The sequence below is a fragment of the Conger conger genome, chromosome 12 (genome assembly GCF_963514075.1).
Source record: "Conger conger chromosome 12, fConCon1.1, whole genome shotgun sequence".
NCBI lineage: Eukaryota > Metazoa > Chordata > Actinopteri > Anguilliformes > Congridae > Conger > Conger conger.
This window is the reverse complement of record NC_083771.1, coordinates 26,655,734-26,677,669: the sequence shown is the minus strand read 5'-3', so window position 1 is coordinate 26,677,669 and position 21,936 is coordinate 26,655,734. Positions and strand designations below refer to the sequence as shown.

Genomic DNA, 21,936 nt, shown 5'->3' with positions numbered 1-21,936 from the left:
TAATATTTATAGCTTTTATATATAAAGGGAACACATTTTGTGCTAAAACCCGTAGATAATTGCCGGACCAAACTGAGTGGGCAATAATTTGGCATGTTTTAGCAAGATTTGTATAATAAACCCTACGTCTATTTTCACTCTTTTCGCTAGCTCCAACGACAAGCATACGGACAACTTGTAATAAGTCATTGGCATTGAATTCGGGTAGTTAACAGACACGTTCCAGAACAAATAGAAGATTACATGTAGATTACGGCCCATAACAGCCGGATATTTAGTGGAGCACCGTCAGAATCTATCACAACCAGTTACAAGACCTACATTACGGGGCTCTTGCACCAACATTTGCTACCTCCAGGTGTAAAGTGGTAGCTTTAAGCACCTACATGAAGCAGGGGTTTTTTCCACTCCAATTTTATTATTTTTAAAGAAATATCCAACTGTATAAAATGAATTGCATGCACAATTCATTCATTCCAATGTACACCCTAGTACATTAAAACGGTACACATTTGACTTTGCTTACCACAGGATGACACAGGAGCTGACCCATCTGGCAAAAACGTAGACACTTGTGTACACATTTAATTTTATTGTAACAAAGCAACTTGTACACTTGAATGCCTTACGTGAGCAGGTTCTTTCCAGTGGAAAAAAGGGCAAACAAAGATTAGATGTAGATTCCATGTATGTCTCTACAGGCTCATTTTAATTATTTAAATATCCCATGAAGCAGCTGGGCTCAAAATTACAAGATTTTTTTTTTTTTTTTTTTGAAGTTTTCTTTTTCTTTATTAAAAATGTCATTTCAAACCTCATGGATGTCTGTAAAACATTACAATGAAAATGCAAATCAATGAACATAACCCCCCTGATGTTGATGTTGGGGAGAAAAAAAAAAAAAAAAAGCCCAAAATCCCTCCCCATTCTCCTCCCAACAAATTCCGCCCCACCCTACCTCAATATTAACCCCAAAACAATATTACAAGAGGAACAGGAAAATGGAAGAGGGGAAAGCTGGCTCCTCTGGTTTATCCAATCGATTACATAAGAAAACCAGTGTCAACTCCAAGGGTCAATTCTGCACTGAAAATTAAAATACAAGAAAACAAAAAACAAAAAAACAAACAAGAAAGTGGAAGAAGGATGCTAGAACTAGCCAGTAATCACTGCACCATGGCTTTGCTTTTTCTATTAACTCGCAACCTTAAACAGGAAGAAAAAAAATTTATATAAACCGATTTTTTTTTTTCCTTAAGTTTATTTTTCTTTATAGTCTACATAAAGACAGCGTGCAGAATTTTAAATCTTTATTATTATTATTATTATTATTATTGGTCTTGATGGAGATGATACGCGGGACTTGAAGAGATTGCCACTAGTTTTCCGATGCAGAGTCTGTCCAGGAGAAATGCTCGTGTTAGACATGGCAAGAGGACAGGAAAATGCTTGGGCAGAACAAGGAGACAAAAAAAAAATTCATAAAAAAAAAAACCCAACAAAGCATCTTTGCTCCCAAGGATTAGAAGATAATTAAAAGGGGGGAAAAGGGGGAAGAAAGGGGGTGGAAATGTGTCCTTTTCTGGGCGTTTAATCATCCTCGCCGTCATCCTGAAACAGAGAGAAGCGGGTTTTAATTTCCTGTGAGCACAGTTTTACCGCTACACGCAGGAGACGAACAGGACCGCATCCCCCTGGAGTGACCGCCACGCTCACCTCCCCTTCCTCCCCATCATCATCCTCTTCATCCTCCTCTCCGTCATCCTCATCGCCCTCTTCGTCAATATCCTCCAGACCTTCCTCCTCTTCGTCGTCGTCGTCGTCGTCCTCGCCCTCCCCTTCCTCGTCTTCCATGTCCGGGACCTGGGGACAGAGGAGAGGAGGTGAGGAACAACCAGGAAAGAACAAATGACTTGTAGCAAAGACAGTTAGTCACTGAAGACCAGTGGTATAATTGGGAGAGAAGCAGAGTATTCCAATTACCTCACAGCTTTGATTTGAAGCAATGATTATAGCCAAACAATGATTTGCACATTTAGAAATGGTCCCTAAGTGGAATACAAATGGGTCCCACAGATTTCAAATTGGTGAATTTTCAAGGGGCGTACTGGCATGCAAAAATCTCAGTTTGTTATGCAGCCCTGCACTTCAGTACATTTGCAGGAAAACAGAAAAAATATATATATTTGAAAATAAACTGAGCAACCGGCCATAATTTATTGCTGAACAAAATAGGGAATATGAAAACTTGCACGTGGTAATTTATTAAATCTAAACAGGTAGGAAGTACAAAAACAAAACACGGCGTGTCAATATTTCTGAAACTGCAGTTGCCTTCAGGCAGCGTTTCTCAAACCCGCTCCAACCACAATGGCAGTGCCAGAATTAACACATCTGATATGATGAGCTCATGTTGAGGGAACAGTTTACCCTCTTAAGCCATATTGTCTGAAATTGCTATGCATGCAATATTCACATTGGGCAATATCGCAAACAACTTGGTACACATTCATATAAACTTACACCACTATGGCAGCATCCCAACCCTGGTCCTGGTTTTACCATAAATGTGCAGAACTTATGTTTCTTGTTGGCATGGGCTGTCCGATGTTCAGATTCTAACTGAATCATAAGAAATAAAAAAAATTGAACCTCTATCAGAATTTTGCCATTTTGAAAGCAGATTGGGACCGAACAATTGAAATACTTGGGATGTGAATACAGACACTTGAATTTCTGATGAATAGGGCATACACAGCCATTTGTGGTACGATGTGGCTTTAAGAGTCAAATTGTTCTTCCGTGCAAAAAGTCCAATTAAGAACAATTAGCGGCGCATTACAATAGAGATCATTACTGCTTACTAAAATCTGCATACAGTCCCCAAGACCAGGGCTGAGAAATACTGCTGCAGGGGATTGGGCAGGGGGTGGGGCCAGGGCCATACCAGGTAGAACTGCAGGGGATTGGGCAGGGGGGCGGGGCCTTACCAGGTAGTACTGCAGGGGATTGGGCAGGGGGGCGGGGCCTTACCAGGTAGTACTGCAGGGGATTGGCAGGGGGGCGGGGCCTTACCAGGCAGTACTGCAGGGGATTGGGCAGGGGGGCGGGGCCTTACCAGGCAGTAGTGCAGGGGATTGGGCAGGGGGGCGGGGCCTTACCAGGTAGTACTGCAGGGGATTGGGCCAGATGTCGTCCTTGATGACCTCCCCCAGCTCGTCAGCGCCGGCGTCGGAGTGGTCGGTGAACCAGGTGAAGAAGCTCTCGGGCTCCTCGTGTTGCCTCTTCTTCCCCGCCTTGTTCTGCGTCTGACCCGCACGCTTCGTCAGGTCCTGGCGGCAGAGGACCACATTCTTAACACGCAGCGAGACACCCCAGCGATTATTACAATAAAGACTGGAAAATATTCACAAGCGTAGAATTGAGGAGCATGGAATTACCTCCAATTTTAGCCTGAAAAAACCCAGTTCAGAGACCTTAAGACTTTACGACAGGCAGTATAAAGTCTGAATGAATGTCGTACGCAAAGCTCGTCTTGCAAATGAGAGTATACACCAGCCTGCCTCAAATGAAGGTGGTTGCAACATGGACTGAAAATCACAAGCCCAACACTAACCTTTCCCGCTTTCCATTTGATCTCTGTAGACTTGGAAGAAGGATCTCCGCTTTCATTCAGGTGGAACTCTTTGGATAAAACTTTGTTTTCGAAGTATGGGTTTTCGTCGAAGTACTGAAAAAAAAAAAATGCATGTAAAGAACCCCATTTAATAAGTATTACTCATCGATCCAACCCGTAAAATGCACAGTTTAGTCCCATTGAGCATGGAAATCAAGTGCTAGACGTTAATTTACGTGTGCTGCTACTTACAAAATCTATTCTGTAACCCGACTTGATGTCTTCAAACTCTGTCACCTCCACTCTGGTCAAGTAATGAAGAGCTTCTTCATCTTCCTCGCCGAGAAGAGCAGAGACTGGAGATATAGAGGGGGGGGGGGGGGAGGTCAGTCAGTGCAGGAGATGAACTTTTGGTCAGCAACACATTTCCATTGGTCAGCCATTTTATCAAAAAACAAAGCATGGTTCTGTGAAGGTACATGAAAATACGGCACAGTAAAAACCACTACTTTGGACAAACAGTTCATTACAGCCTGTCCGGGTCAAACCGGGTCATACAACCATAAAATAAGGACTGGCACTCTAATAACTTTATAGTATGAAAATAAACAATCAAACCTAATGCACATAATGTACACCACTTTTATGAGCACACACACACACACACACACACACACACACACACACACACACACACACACACACACACACACACACACACACACACACACACACACACACACACACACACACACACACACACACACACACACACACACGTGTTGGGAAGACGTACCCTGTGGGTGATTGACGAATGTTGTGACCCAGAAATTGGGTATTTTGGCGATCAGTTCCGACCGCTTCTGAAAGAAGGGCTGGCGTAACTTGTTGTATTTCTGTTCTACTTTTAAAATCTCCTCGCTGGCCTGCTCGTTCAATCTGCAGAGGGGGACAGGGGGGAAAAGAAAAAACATTTGCCCGTTGATAAGACTATAGCCCAGATGCCACAATTACAGAACATTTATTAATTTCAAATGAATTAATACAACAGGGTCATTACTCAAGTAATTCAGGTTAAGTTAGGCAGCACACATTGTATTAAACCTGCGCAAGCTTCAAGTCAGGCCTGTCTAAAGTACATCACAAGTCACGAAAACAGCAAAATCTTTGGATATCCTGGAATACACCCCACCAAAATGTTCACGTTATCAGCAGTGATAAAAGATAAGATGCTGATCAAAGAGTTTAACAGTCACAAGTTCAATTCCCAAGTGGGCTGCTGCACTCATCTACAAAATACTTCAGAACATCATGCATAACCGATGACATGCACTTGCAGTCCCCAAGGACTGAACCTCTTAAGGCATAACGGTTTTTAGAATAAATGACAATAAGCCAGGAGACCGGAGCACTTGGTTTCTGGAAATAGTAAGGAGGGTAATTTACCTGTCGATTTCATTCTGTACTTCGTCGATGTGTTCGATGGCTTCCTGTTGCTCTTTTTCTAAAATTGGGATGGAAATTGGAGGGAAATTAGACATTTTACAGAAAGACATGCTTGATTTCACAAAGGGCCAAAAAGAAAATAAAAAACATAGATAACGGAGCGACAATAACGTCAGTTAGCTACTACAACTTGCATTTCAAGTTTACAAAAATATCTAACTTTAACAAACGTGGGGCTACGCCAACTGCTTGCCTATAGCGGACCAGTTTTTGGAAACATTGAGCGGGACACAACGTATAAAGACCACGTTTGTACAAATGGATAGCTAGCTAGCACTGTTAGTTCAACTACCGATGAAGCTAGCTAATGCATTACAATCTGCTAGATACCAATAAGGCAAAGAAGCACGTAGCTAAGCAAAGGTGCGTCCTGATAGAATACCTTCACGGTAGCAGGGAGCCGATTTGCCACATTTGGCCAATTAAAAGCGCACAGAAGGTGTTCCGTGCCAAACGAAACCGCAACAAACCGTGAACTCAGTCGAGACTCGTCTAAATTAACCTTGCTAATCTAACCCACGGTACTCTGATGCAGCTTCCTGCTGCCGCTCGGGGCCGCGTGGTTTGAATGAGGGAGGCCCTGGGCACGCTGTGTTCTGCGAGTCTGCTCACTCCGCGTCTACCGGCAGCTGCCAGTCTCCGGCCGCTCGCATGCCACCTTAACACACAATTCGCGTTTCAAAGAGTCTTTTGTGTCACTTAAAAACACGGGGGGTCACTTGCGCGTCGATCTTTTCATTTCAGAATGGTTTTCAAATGCATAATGATGGCGGAGGCGCACGACAATGCTCCCCGTGCTGGGCCTCGCTCCGTGCGGCTCATTCATCGACATCAAGGGAAATGCTAGCGTCCCCACGCATTCGCCAAACCGTCTAGAATAGTGCGTTTCGGGGGAACCAACACAATAAACTGCCGCTCTGAGATGAAAAGACCCAGAGGTGATAACGTCCCAGCTTCAAACGTGCATTTGACACAATGAATCTTGAGCAGGAAACATGGCCTCCACCAGCCGCTGTCTGATTGCCCGTCGCTCGCAGCATTCAGCGCTATCACCGCCACAACCGTACTCCCCCACATCTACAAGCACTTGCGACTCCACGGCAAAACCACAGCTAATCAAACAGTCCGACAATTTCAAGGTGAAGGCCTTAAAAAACAACAATGATATAAACAAGTGAAAATGGCGGTGCTGCGAAGGCCGCCATTCCTTACCGGAGGTTTCGTCCGCTCCGTCATGGTTTGAGTTCAGCTCCTTTCGACTCACTTTCGCCGCCGAGGCCGACATGGTTTGTCGCAGACTGAATTTGTAGCTTCTGAATATGTGTTTATCTTTCCCTAAGTCTCTCCGCGGGGAGAAAAAACGTGTTTCTGCCTTAGCTGTGGAAGTGCGAATAAAGCGTGTGTCGCGCTTCTCCACAATATAAACTGCGAGAGATGGCTCAACACACACACACTTCCAACCACCGCCACAGAGCTCGAGCTCACTCACGCGCTCCCTTTTCCTAATGCACGCGCCTCGCGAATGAAAATCGAACGAAGAACTCCGCCTCCGCGAGGACGGTTTACAAACCGCGGCTCGCTCCCGCTGGTGCCACCCGATTGGCCTTCCTCGCGTAAAAGGGGCGGAAACACCAGACAACAAGGGGTGGTGTTTCACAATGCTACACCCAACTAACGTTAAATTATGAAAACAAGGGCGCGTTGCTTTTCTCTTCACACACAGATCTCACTCGCCTCTGATTGGTCCACATTTCAAGCACGGAACTGTAACGCCAATCAAAGATTAGTACGCTACATCTTCAATGTGTTAAACAACTGGTCGAAACAAAGCTTCGCTGTACCAATGCGCTTTGCCAGCTGGATTTAACGCGCGCCCGCCTTTATGCGTGTGCACGTTGGCCTTCGTCTCATGAAGAGGACGTCACATGTTAATTTCTCCCTCTAGTTTTTTTTCGTCTGAAATTTAAATGTCCTCTCTCCACCCTCCCTGTTCTCTGCTTGGAAAAATGGTGCATTGTTGTTCAATGTCGTAGCTCCATTTTCCATGACTAATGAGACTGACAGTTCAGTTGTACAGCTAAGCTCTCTCTTTGATTTGAAACGGTTTCCAATGCATTCTTAAACACGGGGTTATGGCGTCTATCATCTCGTGCGTCACGATTGATGAGAAGGGTTTTCTTTAGCTAAGTAGCTGTCCAGATATCTCGCGTCTAACTTGCTTGGGGAATTTGCCACGAAATTGTGATGTCCAGGGTTTTGACCCACCCATGGATTTTTTTAGCCAAATGTATTTAAATTGACTAATTTATAGCATAAAAAGCTGCGGGAGGAAACTGAACCGTTGCAACCAAACCATCGTTGCGTTTGAATTACATCTCTTAAATGGGACTTGGCTGCAAACTTTTTCCAAGTCACCATGTTTGAGATTATGATTCCAGGCACATGTATATGTGTGTGTGTGTGTGTGTGTGTGTGTGAGAGAGAGAGAGAGATCCCATGCCTTGGGAACATATGCAAATTTTGTCATACCAATAAAGCACTTTGAATTAGGAATAAGAATTAGTGACAGTGTCACTATTACACCAGGTCAGCCAGCAGAGGGAGGGCTCCCCATCAGAGGGGGGTACCTTTCCACTCATATGAGGGAATCTGAAAAGGCGGAGTGTAGAAAATACAGTCTCTATGAGCACTATGCTGATAGTTCATGGCAGATACATAGTGATGAAAATGATAAAGAAACTATGTCTGAAATGTTAACATCAATCGGCTGTAATCTACATCCAGGATTTCTGTCCTAACTAGCCAATTTTTGAAACATTTCTGAACTTGATAACATATTACAATATATGTTGGAACAGTACTATATTGAAATATATATTCCATTTCTGAACAAAAAAAGGAAAAGTGTGTTGTCGGGCATATCATCCTTTTAAGGTACTGTCCTCATGCATGGATGGCATCGAATCGGGGCTAACACTCCCACAGGGACTGTCAAAGTGAGCTCTAGCTTTGCCCAGGGATGGGAGGCAGTTTTATTGGTTTTTAAATTTCTTTTAACAATTTTAAATATTTTTCCTTTTTTAAAACACACTCAATAACACAAACAAATCAGGGATGGGAGGGTTTCAGCCGAAAGGTTTGAGGAGCACGACGCTTAAGGGGAGGGGGCTACTGACTTGGCCTACTTACCGTGTGTACAAGACTTGATGTTCATGCCTGTCGACAACTGATTCTTGATATGAACTGTACCTTATCCAACCGGTTCTATAGTTGTTCTAATTACCTTCGCAATGCACTTTCTGTACGTCGCTTTGGAAGCGTCTGATAAAGAAATGTAATGGAACGTAGCCGTTTGGTAGCCCACCCTTAAGGCCAGACTCACAGTTGTTTAACATGCCGTCTTGTAACTAGGACACGGAGGATCCCCACACGACTGGCAAAAACCGCCCCAAGGCCTTCCACAGGACCGCCCACTGCAGCTAACGGTCCATCATGTTCCGACTCACTGCGCCCTTTCCAAACTTGGAATCGTACTTCCTGTTTTCTCCGGAGCCCAGCAGGTGGACGCCTCTCCTGAGCACTGCAGCGAGTGTTAGCGCCTTGTTGCATGGCCTCCGCGGGCCGCAATCCACCTCGCACCTGGGCCCGGTGAGGCAGGCCGTTGGCTCAAATCAGCTCCGTCTGCTTAGCATAACGGGAGGTCAGTTGCATTCCAATGCACTGCTCTGTGGAACATCCACCATTGCACATGCGCATGATCACTGGCCCTTTTGCCCATGGATCTCGTGCAGTGAGATTGGTGTACACACACAATGAGCAGAGATAGCAGAGCTGTGGCCGACTGTATCTTAATTCAGTCCAGGAAAAAAATATTAAATTCTGTAATTTCATTGAAACATTCATTTCATTGAAACATTCATTTCATTGAAACATTCATTTCATTGAAACATTATTCAGTTCATGAATTGAATTGACATTAATTTCCTGAATCAATTGAAGTGTTACACTTACCCTCAAACCATTTGCTCCTTAAAGCAGTATCCCTCTTGCACCTACTACAACACTTCACATTATGCTGTGTAGGTAGACTGCTACTCGGTTATAACACTGAGGACTTGGCATCAGCTCTGCCTGTCCCTAGACCTTTATGCATGAACTTTTATTTCATTGGAGCAAAAATACAAGTGAGAAGGGAAACTCAGCTTAACACATATTAAAACATTTTTATTCATTTCAATTTTTTTTAGATATTGCAAGAACCATAATACTGAAGGACAGCAATATTGCTTAAACAAATACAGCATCTTGTTCAATAGTGTCTGTCATACTGTCTGAACTGAAACAAATACGGATCAAATATGGCAAACTCAGGGGCAGAGACCACCACACATTTTATCTCCCTGCTCTAGGCTCAAACACAGGCCAACAGACTTTAAACAGACCCATCTACCTAGACTGATCTAGTTTTCTGGAGAAACACAATTATTGCTTATGATTAACGTCCCCTATAGCTAATATTGCACCAGACATAATATATAACCTTTTAAAGCTATGTGGGGACACACTACCTAATTTTAATCAATTTAAATACAAAATAGTCCACAATACAGTATACCTAGTTTCTGGAAAAACATTTTTAAAGGTAGATCTCATACAGATCTTTACAAAAATGGAAGTTAAAAAAAAACAACAAAAAAACGTACCCATGTGAATATTAAAAGAAAACCCTGTTTCACAAAAGTAAAGGGACAGAATGTTTTCCTGTTTAAAAGCAATGTGCAGCAGATCTGTGATCGATCCAGAACAAGGCTCAATCATTCCAGAAAAATGTAGGTGCTGCACACTCAAGTCTCCCACTTGGGTCATCAGGAATCAGTGAAGACTTAACAAAACACCATGTAGGAACACCATGGCTGGCAGTGCACTCTGGCCTGAGATGATATCCAGCAATATGTAGTGGGGGAGCAAGAGAGAATAAACACAAGAACGGGAGGGTCCAAGCATAAGCCAACATACTTCCAGGGAAGAGAGTAAGAGGATTCTGGGAATACTACTGCCCGCAAGACCAGAGACAGCTCAAGTTATTGCCAGCGCTGGATGAACCATAACCACAATCTCACTGACACACACTAGGGTGTTACTACAACATATTTAGAATAAACGGCTAGTTGGCTTTCTTTACCATAAATTAACCTAAAATAAACACCTCTCAATTCTCAGGCCGCATGTGCTCTCATGTGCAACACAAGTGGTGCTATGACTGTCATAAACATGTCATTCCGTGAAACACCTCTGGTCCTTTTTTTGACCCAAAAAAAGAATAAAACTAATTAATTAAACTAAAAATATTACCCAGAATCCATGGCTTTGAGGAAGAAAGAAGCAATGTGCAACCTTTATTTTGTGGATAATTCTGTTTCTGGACACCTGGCTGTCCCTGAACCTGACCCTGAACACACTATTTACAGTGGGGGAGAACCTTCTGGTCAATCACAAATCTATCAAATGACACCATCCAACTAAGCAGATGTAAGCCAGACAAAGCCCTGCTGAAAATTTGGATGACAGATGCAACTTAGTCCCAAGTCCCTTCTAAAACCATAAATCTCACTGGCTGAAAGTTTTCATCATGTGCAAGCAGTTTTTCTTAAAGCCAATGCCTTGGCCTCGCTCAAAGTCAAGAGTCCCAATCCAATCTTCTGCAAGGTTGTGACGGAACTGAAAAAGTGACGCAGACAGTGCGTGGCACACTGCCTCATTCTTCCTTCCCTGCATGCCAGCTTCCACAGGACTTTTCATCTCGACCATAAGTAACTAGCCAATCAGTACACAGGTTGAATGTGCGGCAGAAACACAAAACCTAATTGTTCAGCCAAAGAAATTCATGTTTGCGATGGTAGTCCAAGTGACTAATCCTGCTCCACAGCCACCCCCACCCATTAGACAGCAGTTAGTGAGTACTGACTAATATTTTAAAAAGACACCAATATTTTTCCAAATGTTCATTACAGAATTCTTCTTTCATACATTGATTGCCCATTTTGGTGAGTAATATGCTTCATTGAAAATTTCTGAAGCTCTGGAGGAGGGTTTATAAAATTTTATCCGCACCTAAAAAGTGTTTAGATGCCCGTTTGACCCAGGTGTAATTCCGAGGATACTAGGCATGGTCGTTGGGCTCTCTGAAATACATCTGTTCCCAGGCCACGGTCCCCCAGACGCAAAAGAAGCTCCACAGGTTGGCTGGGGCCCCACGGTCGAAGGGGTTCTGGTCTGCCCCACAGTGGCGCAGGTATGAGATTCGGGGACGGGACATGAACTCCCAGGTGGTGGCGTTATGGGAGATCAGGTACAGGTGTGAACCCAGCAGCAGGACCACCACAACCGAAACCACGCCCACAATGGAGGCAGCGCCCAATAGGAGCCCGTTGCCACGCAGCCACAGGTCCCAGGTAGGGGCGGGGCGAAATCCAGACCTGGAGAAAGAAATGGAGGGAGGGAGAGAGAGAAGGAGGGAGGGAGGGAGAGAGGAAGAGGGAGGGAGAGAGAGAAGGTGGGAGGGGGAAAGAGAAAGAGAGAGGGAGAGAGACAGTAAGTGTCCAAAAAGTCTCTCAGTTTTATCTTGATTACTTTAAGATGGATTTCTGCAGGCATATGGGGTGCTACGCAGGCCAAGGGATTCTTGAGAAAACTGCAAAAATGTATTAAAAAACAAATCCTAACATGCTCCCCTGGTGGTGAAAGCCCCACTCTGCACTCACCAGGCTATGAAGAGCCCCCAAAACAGGGCCAGCAGCTGCACCCCAAGGTACAGAACGAACCATCGGTGGTTCCGCTCTCCCACACAGTTCTCAATCCAGGGGCAGTGGTGGTCATAGCGACGGACGCAGTGCTTACAGGTCTGGCAGTGCTTGGCTCTCATTGGCTGCTGTGGAGGGGGGGTGGAGGGCACAGTGAGGAAGTACTGTATATTTATATCTATACAGTACTGTGCAGAAGTCTTAGGAACCTGTATAACATTCTGTACAGATAAGATTCTTTCAAAAATAATTAAATGAAAGGTCCTAAATAAACGTACTATACATTTAACATTACATTTGAGTAATTTGGCAGAATAGTTCAAAACTGAATCAAATCAAATCAATATTTTTTGTGACCACCCTTCGGCATTAAAAGTGCATCACTTCTCTGAGATAGCTGTCCTGCAGTTCTATAAGACAATCAGCAGGAAGGTTGTTGCAAGCATGTTGGAGAACTTGCCACAGTTCTTCTGCTGACTTTGGTTGGCTCCTTGCTTCTGATCTCAGATAGCCTTGATCAAGTTTTTATGTAAAAAGTAGTCAATTGCTTACAGTAATATGTTACTTTAAAAAAAAGTTAATACAAAAACTAATTAATTAATTAATATTTGGAAATCTCAGATGTGTTCTTTTATACTAACACACACATCCGAGACAAACATTAATTACATTACATTGTTGGCATTAGGCATTCAATTTATGAACTGAATAATTCCTGTAAAGGTCTGTAGAAATGCTTCAAGTGATAAGTTGAATGTGTTTCCTGGACTGACCCAAGATACAACTGACCCCAGCTCTACCATCTCTGCTGGTCTACACTGTGTGCATCTACACTGATCTTACTGCACGTGCTGTGCTGCAAGCCAGCCTGGGTGTACGAGGGCCTGCTAAAACACACACACAAACACACAGTACCTCACTAAACAGAAGAACAAATGACTCTCACCTGGGATTCCAACCTAAAGCAAACCAACCCCCTTGGACACGATGGCGTATCTTTTTTGGGTGTGGACCCCGTACCTGCAGTAGGCAGTGGCCACAGCGGCGCTGCCGGAGAGCCTTGGTGGACTGACAGAGCATGTCCTGCTGCTCCTCGCTGGCCCCCAGGGTGAGCTGCAAAGCACAGGACAGGGGTTTCTGGCGCGGACGGGTCCGCTTGCTTTCATGCTAGCTCCGCTAAGACTGTGCTATATATTTTTTGTCTTGTGTTTGCACTTATATTTATATATTTACTAAGTGCATCTTGGAGCTCACAGGAAGCATTTCACCACACACTGTACCTGTATGATGGAGTAGGTGACAACTAAACTACTAAAACTTTTAGATATAATCCATTATTTTATCAAATCCATCAAATAGGCCCTAGTGCTTATCTTTATTGTACTCTTAGCACTTGAAACTGTTCTTTCAGCGCACTTGTTCCTGGTGATTTAAAGTAATGTAAAAGCTATGCTTGCATAGAGTGGAGTCGGAGGAAGACCTATATTTGGAAATCTCAGATGTGTTCTTTTATACTAACACACACACAAAAAATACGTTTAGAAAAAAAGGGTGTTTCCACATCCAAGACAAGCATTCAATTTATGAACTGAATAATTCCTGTAAAGGTCTGTAGAAATGCTTCAAGTGATAAGCTGAATGTGTTTCCTGGACTGACCCAAGATACAACTGACCCAAGATGTGGCTTTAGCATGCTGTCCACAGGCTTCCCATTGACCAGCAGGGGGCAATAGACAGCCATAAAATACAGACCCCGAGCGACCCGAACCTTCCCATACCCCGGGCGACGCAATCGGCATTGTGGATCTACCGACCACCCTCGGATTCGATCCGAGACCGCAGGACTCATCCAAGCTGCTTCCAACAAACGAGTCGCCCGCCATATCTTTATCCAGCAGGCCCCAGTTTCCCCATCTTCTCACTGACCTTCGCCTCACCGTCGTCGTTGGCCAGCACGAAGCCCGGGTCCATCAGCGAGACCGCGAAGTAGAGCAGCACCGACAACAGAACCAGCATCACGAACAGCACCGGCATCACCAGCTGTCCTGCCTCCTCCTGCCTCCGTAAGTCTGTTAGGAGACACGGACGCACGGACCTGCCTGTCCCCAATTAGCTCCCCTTTAAAATACAACACTTTCCTCTAACAGGGTCATCGCGCATAACTTCAGCTGCAAGCCATCCTTGATTTGGTTTAGATGGCTATGCACGAGGTCAGTGAGAACGTTAAAATGGGCATGTTGTTGACAGTATAATTGGTACATAAGAGTTATTTTGGGAGTTATTTTGCATGAAATTCCTGTAAAATATCCTGCATTACCTGGGCGTCACCTGCACGTCTCCTGTCTGTTACAACATTTCACTTTAACTTTCTTTCTTCAGAATTTCCCTTTGAATAATGTTACTGTTCTAGTCGTGTAAAGATTGGTCGATGTCGAGTGGTACGTGCTTTAGATGCTGTACAAACGACTGTTTGTTAGGTTAACATTGCACAATGATTATTAATGGGCCACTGTACATTATTGGTGATCTCATATTTTTGCATTCCTGTGTTGCACCGATGTTCTCCATTTCCATACGTCGCTCTGGATAAAAGCATCAGTAAGTTAATTAAATGTACGGTGCTCACAGAACATTGTGGCATTTTCATTGAAGTCATTGCATTTCAGTTCTCACTGAATTGAAATTGAATTTGAAACCTGGTTTTACACAAAGAAAAAAATGGTTCACTGGCTGGCCTGACCTGTCAGATGGCACCCCTTTGCAGGTGATTACACGGAAGTGAACAGCTGAGTGAGACACACATTGGGAATTGAAATGACAAAAGAACATTTCTTTAGATCGGGGCTACTCAGCCCTGTTCCTGAAGATCTACTATCCTGTAGGCTTACACTCCAACCCTAAAAATGCACACCTCGTTCGCCATCTTTGGGGACATAAAAAATGAATTCCATTTTATAGTACATTATATGATGACTTCAGATCAGTGCTATTTTAAATGACAAACTGAATTGATAACCATTATGTTTCTTTTATGTATGTGTATGTATTGTCATTATGTATCTTCCTTTATTATTACTACTATTGCTGTCTATATATAGCTGAAATATATTTCTAAGGCTTATTGTTATTACTTTACTTAGTGGATCGTATCTCCTAAAGAATAATGTAATGTGCCTAATCTAGGTTTTGTGCGCAACGTAATGTAACACCAAATGTTCGCTATAATGTAGTGTCTTGTCGGCCCTATCGGGCTGGGCGCCGTCCGGTGCAAAGCACTTAAAGAAACCAATCAATCAAAAATATGTCAGCTAGTTCCCTGAAAGCTAAACGACACATGAGAATATCGTGGATGAGAAACGGTGGTTTCCAATTATGGTGTGACATCTTGGGCATGGCTGCCATCAACGATCATTTCTGCTTGATACTAATAACCATCACTGGGTTAACGAAGCTAAACAAGAATGACTTACCCGTGTCGTGGAGGAAGAGTATCAGCGTTATCACCCATGTCAGGATAACATGTGCAGTCCTCACGAGGAACCCAGACCCGAACACATTCTTAAACATCGTAGCATCATCACCAATGTGTTCTCATCAACAGATCATGTACGGTAGCAACCGACATTGCAAATCACATTGTCTCGCACTCCAATTGAAAGAGTAGCTCCTCATTTCGTTGTGACTATTTAGGAAGCAATAAGTAGCCAACAAAGCAAAACTAGCCTCGGGGTATTTTCAAAGCAAGCATATCCCAGGCACGCCTATCCCAGATCTATGAGATACAGCGCGAATAGTTCATTTATCCCCCGAGTGATTCATTCTGGTGTGATACAAGTAGGTACCGTCAAAAACAAAAGCATCTCAATCCCTAAGGATTTTCATGTCCCGTACATAGCCAGCGAGCACTAAATAGGCTTGTTTTGTGTTTGTGTTGCTGTCCGCGTTGGTCAAATGGCCGTGTCGATTGGTCAAGAAAAATCACGTGGTGCTGTAATGTACGGGAATCTCAGTGGGATTAAGGTAATGTCACACTGAAGCCAAGATGAGGGCGCTGTTTGTATTCCAATGAGCCACAGCTGCGCTTCTCTATATGGCTTTTCTGGCCATTACGTTCCCCATCGAACGGTTAAAAACACACCCACAAAAATGACACGGTAGATTCTTACAAGAATGAACAATCAATTCCTGAAAAACGTTTTATTTTCAGTTACTATATTTTCAAAGCAATATTACATAATTGTGTAAACGTGTAATCATTTTTTTGGCAGACGACCAGGCTGCCGAAATGCACTTTTAAATTCATACTTGAAAAACCTAATTTGTGAAATACAATACGACATGGTCTTCCCTGCAAATTGTCGACAACAAACAATTGAAACGACAGATATCAAATGCCAAAAAAGGAACAAATATATAATTCCGATTTCCAGGGGGAAGAAGAGGAGGAGCATTTAACACCATTTCGGTTTAAACTGACAGTATATCAGTCAATCAAATCCTTGGCAATTTCTCCCCAAAAGCACAGTACTGCAAATATTTGGTAAAAATTTGCAAATACAATTTCTTCTGAATTTTCCCCACAGCCATGTAAAGACAATGTGAAGGCTGTGAACAGGCATATTCTCCAGTCTTTCTGTGCCCACATTCAGAAGACACTCTACAGAATACCTAAAGCTATATCCTGCATTTTTCTTGATACAGCAAGAAGCCGTACTTTGATGAAAGGCACCATTGAAAAATCCCTTATAGTTACAAACACTTTTTGCTACCGGGCAAAATAGCTGCTACCCTGCCACCCATCCACCCTGTGGCACCTTGCCTCCATCTCCTGTCCGAGAGAGCTTACTTGCCTACTATCGAGTATACAAATTGCATATAAGGTAGGTAGGCAATTAATCCATTTCGGACACGGTCTGAGATTTTAAGGAGGGGGTGGGGCAAGACTAATTTTTCAGTTTTTCCGCAGCCACCTCATCCAGAATGAAGGGGCAAGTGATGGCCTTGTCTTTCAGCAGATGATCCAGTCCCTAGGGGGCGACAGAGAGCATGAGGAGTCAGAGCAGAGGTCTTTATTCAGAGCCCACCACCCCTATTTATACCTACTGCCCACACACGCACGCACGCACGCACGTACGTGTCATTAGTCACTTTGGACAACAGCATCTGCTAAATGCTTGAATATAATGACATTTTACTGCAGGAAGGTAGACAGGCCATGTGTATTTACTCGTCCGCTTGTTGCAGACCATCAGCAAAGTCTGTCCCATGCATTGAACTGTGAACAGTCCCATCCGTCGGGTCCGTCCTGTGCTGTCGGTTTGAGATGGATGCAGACCCTACAGTTTCCAAAGCTCATCTGTTCAAACCCCAAGTTTTTGCTAAAGTCCAAGAGCATTACAACACTGCTGCATCAGCAAAGCCTGAAAGTTACAGTCCCTCACTTAAAGGTACAATAGGGCATTCCGAAATTCTAAGGTCAAGAGAGGAATTGCAGCAACAAACACGCTCAAACCACAACACTGTTTATCCCTCCCCCTTCTCGGTGAACGCGCTGACGTTGAAACGCAATTGGATGTGGCAATTAGAACCAACATGACATAGTCAAGACGTGAGTCAACATGTCAGTGAACCTTTTTCAATGATCAGAAGGGATTTAAACATTGTCTTGTAACAATGTTTTAGCACAAACATCTTACCTATCGTACCTTTAAGGTCTCTCTTACGTACAGCACATGAATACACACGTTACTTACATATGCTCTGCATACAATCTTTATCCACACATGCAGTAAAAACACACATTCCCTGCATAGGAAATGTAACACTGTTACATTACATTACTGGCATTTGGCAGACGCTCTTATCCAGAGCGACGTACAGTTGATTAGATTAAGCAGGAGACAATCCTCCCCTGGAGGCATTGCTCAAGGGCCCAACAGCTGTGCGGATCTTATTGTGGCTACACCGGGATTAGAACCACCGACCTTACGTGTCCCAGTCATTTACCTTAACTACTACGCTACAGGCCGTGCTGTTCTCACATAATGCCATGCAAACACACTTTATTTGCATGGAAAACATGCTCTGCCTCTGCACGCAGCGCGTACATGCTTATGATGTGAGCACTGAATGTTATCTGTGAATCAGAGCCTGCAGTCACATGTTCTCTCTTCTCCGATAGCATTTCCCAGTTCAGTCAGGGGTGCTGGTTACGAGCCCTGGAGAGAGACCGGGACGCACAACGGTCTCTGTCGAGTGAGCAGCTGCCATGCAAGGCACGTAGTGTTCATGTGGTGTAACGCTGCGGCCCAAGCTAAGCACTGTGATCTGTGAATGTTTCACAGCCTAACGAGGGATACTATTTTTATATTTTATATAAACACACTTTATTTGGTACCTTTCTTGTACTGGGTAGGACCCCCCTTTTTTTACATTACATTAATGACATTTGGTAGACGCTCTTATCCGGAGCATACAGGACTTAGACTAAGCAGGAGACAATCCTCCCCTGGAGCAATGCAGGGTTAAAGGCCTTGCTCAAGGGCCCAAAGGCTGTGCAGATCTTATTGTGGCAACACTGGGAATCGAACCACCGACCTTGCGGGTCCCAGTCATATACCTTAACCACTAAGCTACAGGCTGCCCATTACAGCCCTTTTCCCACAGAACAGCCAAAATTCTTGACAGGGATTCAACAAGGTGCTGGAAATATTCCTTAGAGATTCTGGTCCATGTTGACATGATAGCATCATGTAGTTGCTGCAGATTAGTTGGCTGCATACTGCAAATCTCCCATTCCACCACATCCCAAAGGTGCTCAATTGGAAGGTGATCTGCTGACTGTGGGGGGCATTGGAGTAGACTGTGGCCATAAATGGGTGTGCATGGCAGGCTGTGGCATTCATATGATGCTCAATTTGTATTAAGGGGCCCAAGAAAACATTGACCACGTCATTACACCACCTGAAAGGCAGGATGGATCCATAGATTCATGTTATTTACAACAAATTTCAACCCCAGCTTCTGCATGCCACAGCAAAAATCGAGATTTGTCAGGTTCACCTGTGTCCACTGTAACCTCAGTTCCTGTACGTAGCTGGTGTTCTGCTGCTGGGGTTCACTACTTTCCAGTTTTTGGCATTGAAAACTTGCTTTAGCAGTATATTTGGAATCATCGTTTAGCTGTTGAATGAAGCGCTATCCAATCAGTTTGCAGGCATTTGCTGCAGAGGTCTTCCTTAGCCCACCTTGCAATGACAGAGCTCACCAGTGCCCTTCTTTTTCTTCTTAATGATGTTCCAAACAGTTGATTTTGGGAAACCTATAGTTTGGCCTACGTCTCCGACTGTTCTGTTTCTTATTTCTCAGAATCGTACTGGCTTCCTCGCCTTTCAATGGCACAACTGTGGTCCTCGTGTGACACCAACGTTGATACCAATAACACTGAAATGACTCCCAAAGGCAATCAAAGGCCTAGAATCAAAACTAGATACTGAAAACTCTTATACCTGCACTAACTAACTAACTAATTGAAACAACTGACTAATCAGAAATACCTGTGAAGCTATTTGTCCAAAGCAACCATCAATACATGAATGCATACATTTTTCAGTACATGTCGGAAACATAGAACCTTTACGCTGTTAGCGCAATGCTCCAAGAACTGTGGGATTACACTAGCTTTGCTGAATTTCATAACAGTGAGTCCCTAACAGTGTGAGCAAAGAAATAACAAAAATAGTATGTTCAGGTTGCGTTCCATTCAGGTTTTTATGCCTCATTAATGCTGTATGTCAGCGATTGGCCTAGTGAACTGGCGATAAGACGATCTTAGCACTTTTCCTCACTTGGCTGAGGGCCCGAAGTGGCCTTGCGGCTACACTGAAAGAATGAGCCCCTCCATTCTATGCAGGATACGGCTGTAAAAAGGCCTCGTGATTTATGGAGTGTGCCTCAGTGCTGTAATAGAAATTAAAAAGAGTGCTTTTCAGGCCATAGGTTCAAAATCCCCCTCCTCTCACCTCGCCAAAGTAGGAGACGAGTGGAGAGATCTCACACACCGCAGGTGGCTCATCATCCTGAACAGTCCTGCAGAACAGGAAGTCACTGATTAGAAACTGTGTTTTTTTTACACATAAAAAATGCCAATTAAAGAACACACCAGGTGCCACATTTATAAAATCATCTTGGAATTCATGTGAATGTGAGCATATGATTGTTTCCTAAAACGTTCCTTTGAACGATTAGAAAACGTCTATATGCACAAATAAATGTTCCTATGCACGATTCATCTATAAATCAGAAAAATGTGCCCACATTAGCTCCACCCAGGAAACATCCGCAAATATCCCTCCATTGTCAGGTTTCCTGCCTCATATTCCCATGCAAAATCATTGTTACATAATATTAAATTGATACAGAAATTTCAAATCTTTTTGTTTGTTTTGATAGTTTACAGCAATGTTAATGTTATACATTTCAGTATTTCACAACGTAATACATGTTAAGTCTGTGCATACAAATGCTTTATAAAGGAGCCTCAGGACCATGCTCAACATTAGACATGTAATATAGTTTAGACTTGCATCTCAAATTGCTGCTTGTGTAGAGCAGTTCTCGGTTCACACATGGCCTCTTACCGGGGTTTAAGGGGAATGGGCGCCCCCTGGTGGTCCAGGAAGGTGGCTCCAGCGGCTAGTGCCCAGTGGTAATGTTGAGCCAGGAGGGACCGCCGGGCAGTGGTGGGTGTGTCCAGGGCTGCCCCATCCGCGTTCTTCAGCGGCGAGAACTCCTCCTCACGCAGAACCTCAAAGACCACAAACTTCCTGCACACACACACACACACGCACACGCACACGCACATGAATACAAACACACACACACACGCACATGAATACAAACACACACACATGCGCACATGAATACAAACACACACACACACACACAGACAGACAGACAGACAGACAGATGAATACAAACATACACACACGCATGCACACACATACACACAAACACACACATACACACACAGGAATACAAACATACACACACGCATACACACAAACACACATACACATACACACACACACATGAATACAAACATCCACAAACGCATGCACATACACACACACAGATGAACACAAACATGCACATATACACACACACACATACACATACACATACACATACACATACACGAATACATACACATGCAGAAATGCTTACACCGGCTAGATTAGGGAATATCACACAGATGCAGGCAGGTCTGAGAGGAAGACTCACTTGGAGAACTGGAATACATCAAAGACGTATTTCTCCATCTTGATGCCGTTGGGCTTGCTGGGTTTCACCAGGTTTCCATCTTCATCCAGGTACGGGACCTTCTTCAGGGCCACGTGCTGTTTCAGGTCCCCTTGAAACTGCCTGACAGGAGCCGGCAAACCATAACAAATCTTTACTACCAGCTCGCATCCAGCCGACTAGTAAACACCTCTGAGAGAATCTTACTGCCAACTTAACTCAGTGGTTAAGCAGATAGAATGCAGTCGTACTGAACGGACAGGTGACTGAGTGCACTTGCATGTGGAGGTGTTTCTAAGTGCATTTGAATGCAAACAGCACAGAGTTGGATGCCCACTGTGGGCATCAAGTTAGCTTGTTATTAAATTAAATATCAAGTTAGCTTCTTATTAAATACTTTTCTACTACCTTTTATTTGTAATATATACCACGCATGTATTCTTTTAGTTTTGTAACAATGTGCTATGTGTGTATGTATTTAACATCTATTGAATGTTTGTATTCTAAGTGTGAATATTTCTGAACATCTTCCATTTAACACTGGTGTAAACTGGCAGTAATGATGCTATGTCTCTTGGCATTGTTCCTACTCAAACAAAAAAAATAAAAAGACTAATAAATAAACTCACTGTGTGACGCTCCTCAGGAAATCCCGGGTGAAGAAGTGGTTGCAGATGTTTCCGGCACTGTAGACCAACTCGCCAGCCGGACCAC

The 21,936-nt window shown here is 43.7% G+C and overlaps 3 protein-coding genes across 4 annotated transcripts in view; all 3 read right to left on the bottom strand.

Moving 5' to 3' along the window:
• Positions 1 to 572: 572 nt before the first annotated feature.
• On the bottom strand, positions 573 to 6,662 carry LOC133141911 (protein SET). The gene is made up of 8 exons (XM_061262738.1): positions 6,335 to 6,662; positions 5,063 to 5,120; positions 4,413 to 4,555; positions 3,869 to 3,972; positions 3,617 to 3,730; positions 3,162 to 3,332; positions 1,717 to 1,863; positions 573 to 1,611 (listed from the first exon to the last, which is right to left on the bottom strand). The coding sequence occupies exons 1-8, from the start codon at positions 6,405 to 6,407 to the stop codon at positions 1,591 to 1,593; spliced, it is 831 nt and encodes a 276-aa protein (XP_061118722.1). The 5' UTR covers positions 6,408 to 6,662; the 3' UTR covers positions 573 to 1,590.
• A 2,657-nt stretch (positions 6,663 to 9,319) lies between these two features.
• Positions 9,320 to 15,873, bottom strand: zdhhc12b (zinc finger DHHC-type palmitoyltransferase 12b). 2 transcript variants are annotated; one of them, XM_061263488.1, is made up of 5 exons: positions 15,393 to 15,873; positions 13,849 to 13,991; positions 12,943 to 13,035; positions 11,884 to 12,050; positions 9,320 to 11,598 (listed from the first exon to the last, which is right to left on the bottom strand). In XM_061263488.1, the coding sequence occupies exons 1-5, from the start codon at positions 15,487 to 15,489 to the stop codon at positions 11,283 to 11,285; spliced, it is 816 nt and encodes a 271-aa protein (XP_061119472.1). In that variant the 5' UTR covers positions 15,490 to 15,873; the 3' UTR covers positions 9,320 to 11,282. The 2 variants fall into 2 exon arrangements, with proteins under 2 accessions (XP_061119472.1, XP_061119473.1); XM_061263489.1 differs by having other exon boundaries at positions 11,884 to 12,047.
• A 231-nt stretch (positions 15,874 to 16,104) lies between these two features.
• uap1l1 (UDP-N-acetylglucosamine pyrophosphorylase 1, like 1) overlaps positions 16,105 to 21,936 on the bottom strand; it is an 11,187-nt gene continuing 5,355 nt past the window's right edge. Inside the window, exons 5-9 of the mRNA XM_061262918.1 lie at positions 21,852 to 21,936; positions 21,205 to 21,345; positions 20,562 to 20,747; positions 19,944 to 20,010; positions 16,105 to 16,949 (exon numbers count right to left, since the gene is read on the bottom strand). The exon at positions 21,852 to 21,936 is cut by the window's right edge and continues 109 nt beyond it. Coding sequence (XP_061118902.1) covers positions 16,866 to 16,949; positions 19,944 to 20,010; positions 20,562 to 20,747; positions 21,205 to 21,345; positions 21,852 to 21,936 — 563 coding nt within the window. The 3' untranslated portion in view covers positions 16,105 to 16,865. The remainder of the gene's footprint in view (positions 16,950 to 19,943; positions 20,011 to 20,561; positions 20,748 to 21,204; positions 21,346 to 21,851) is intronic.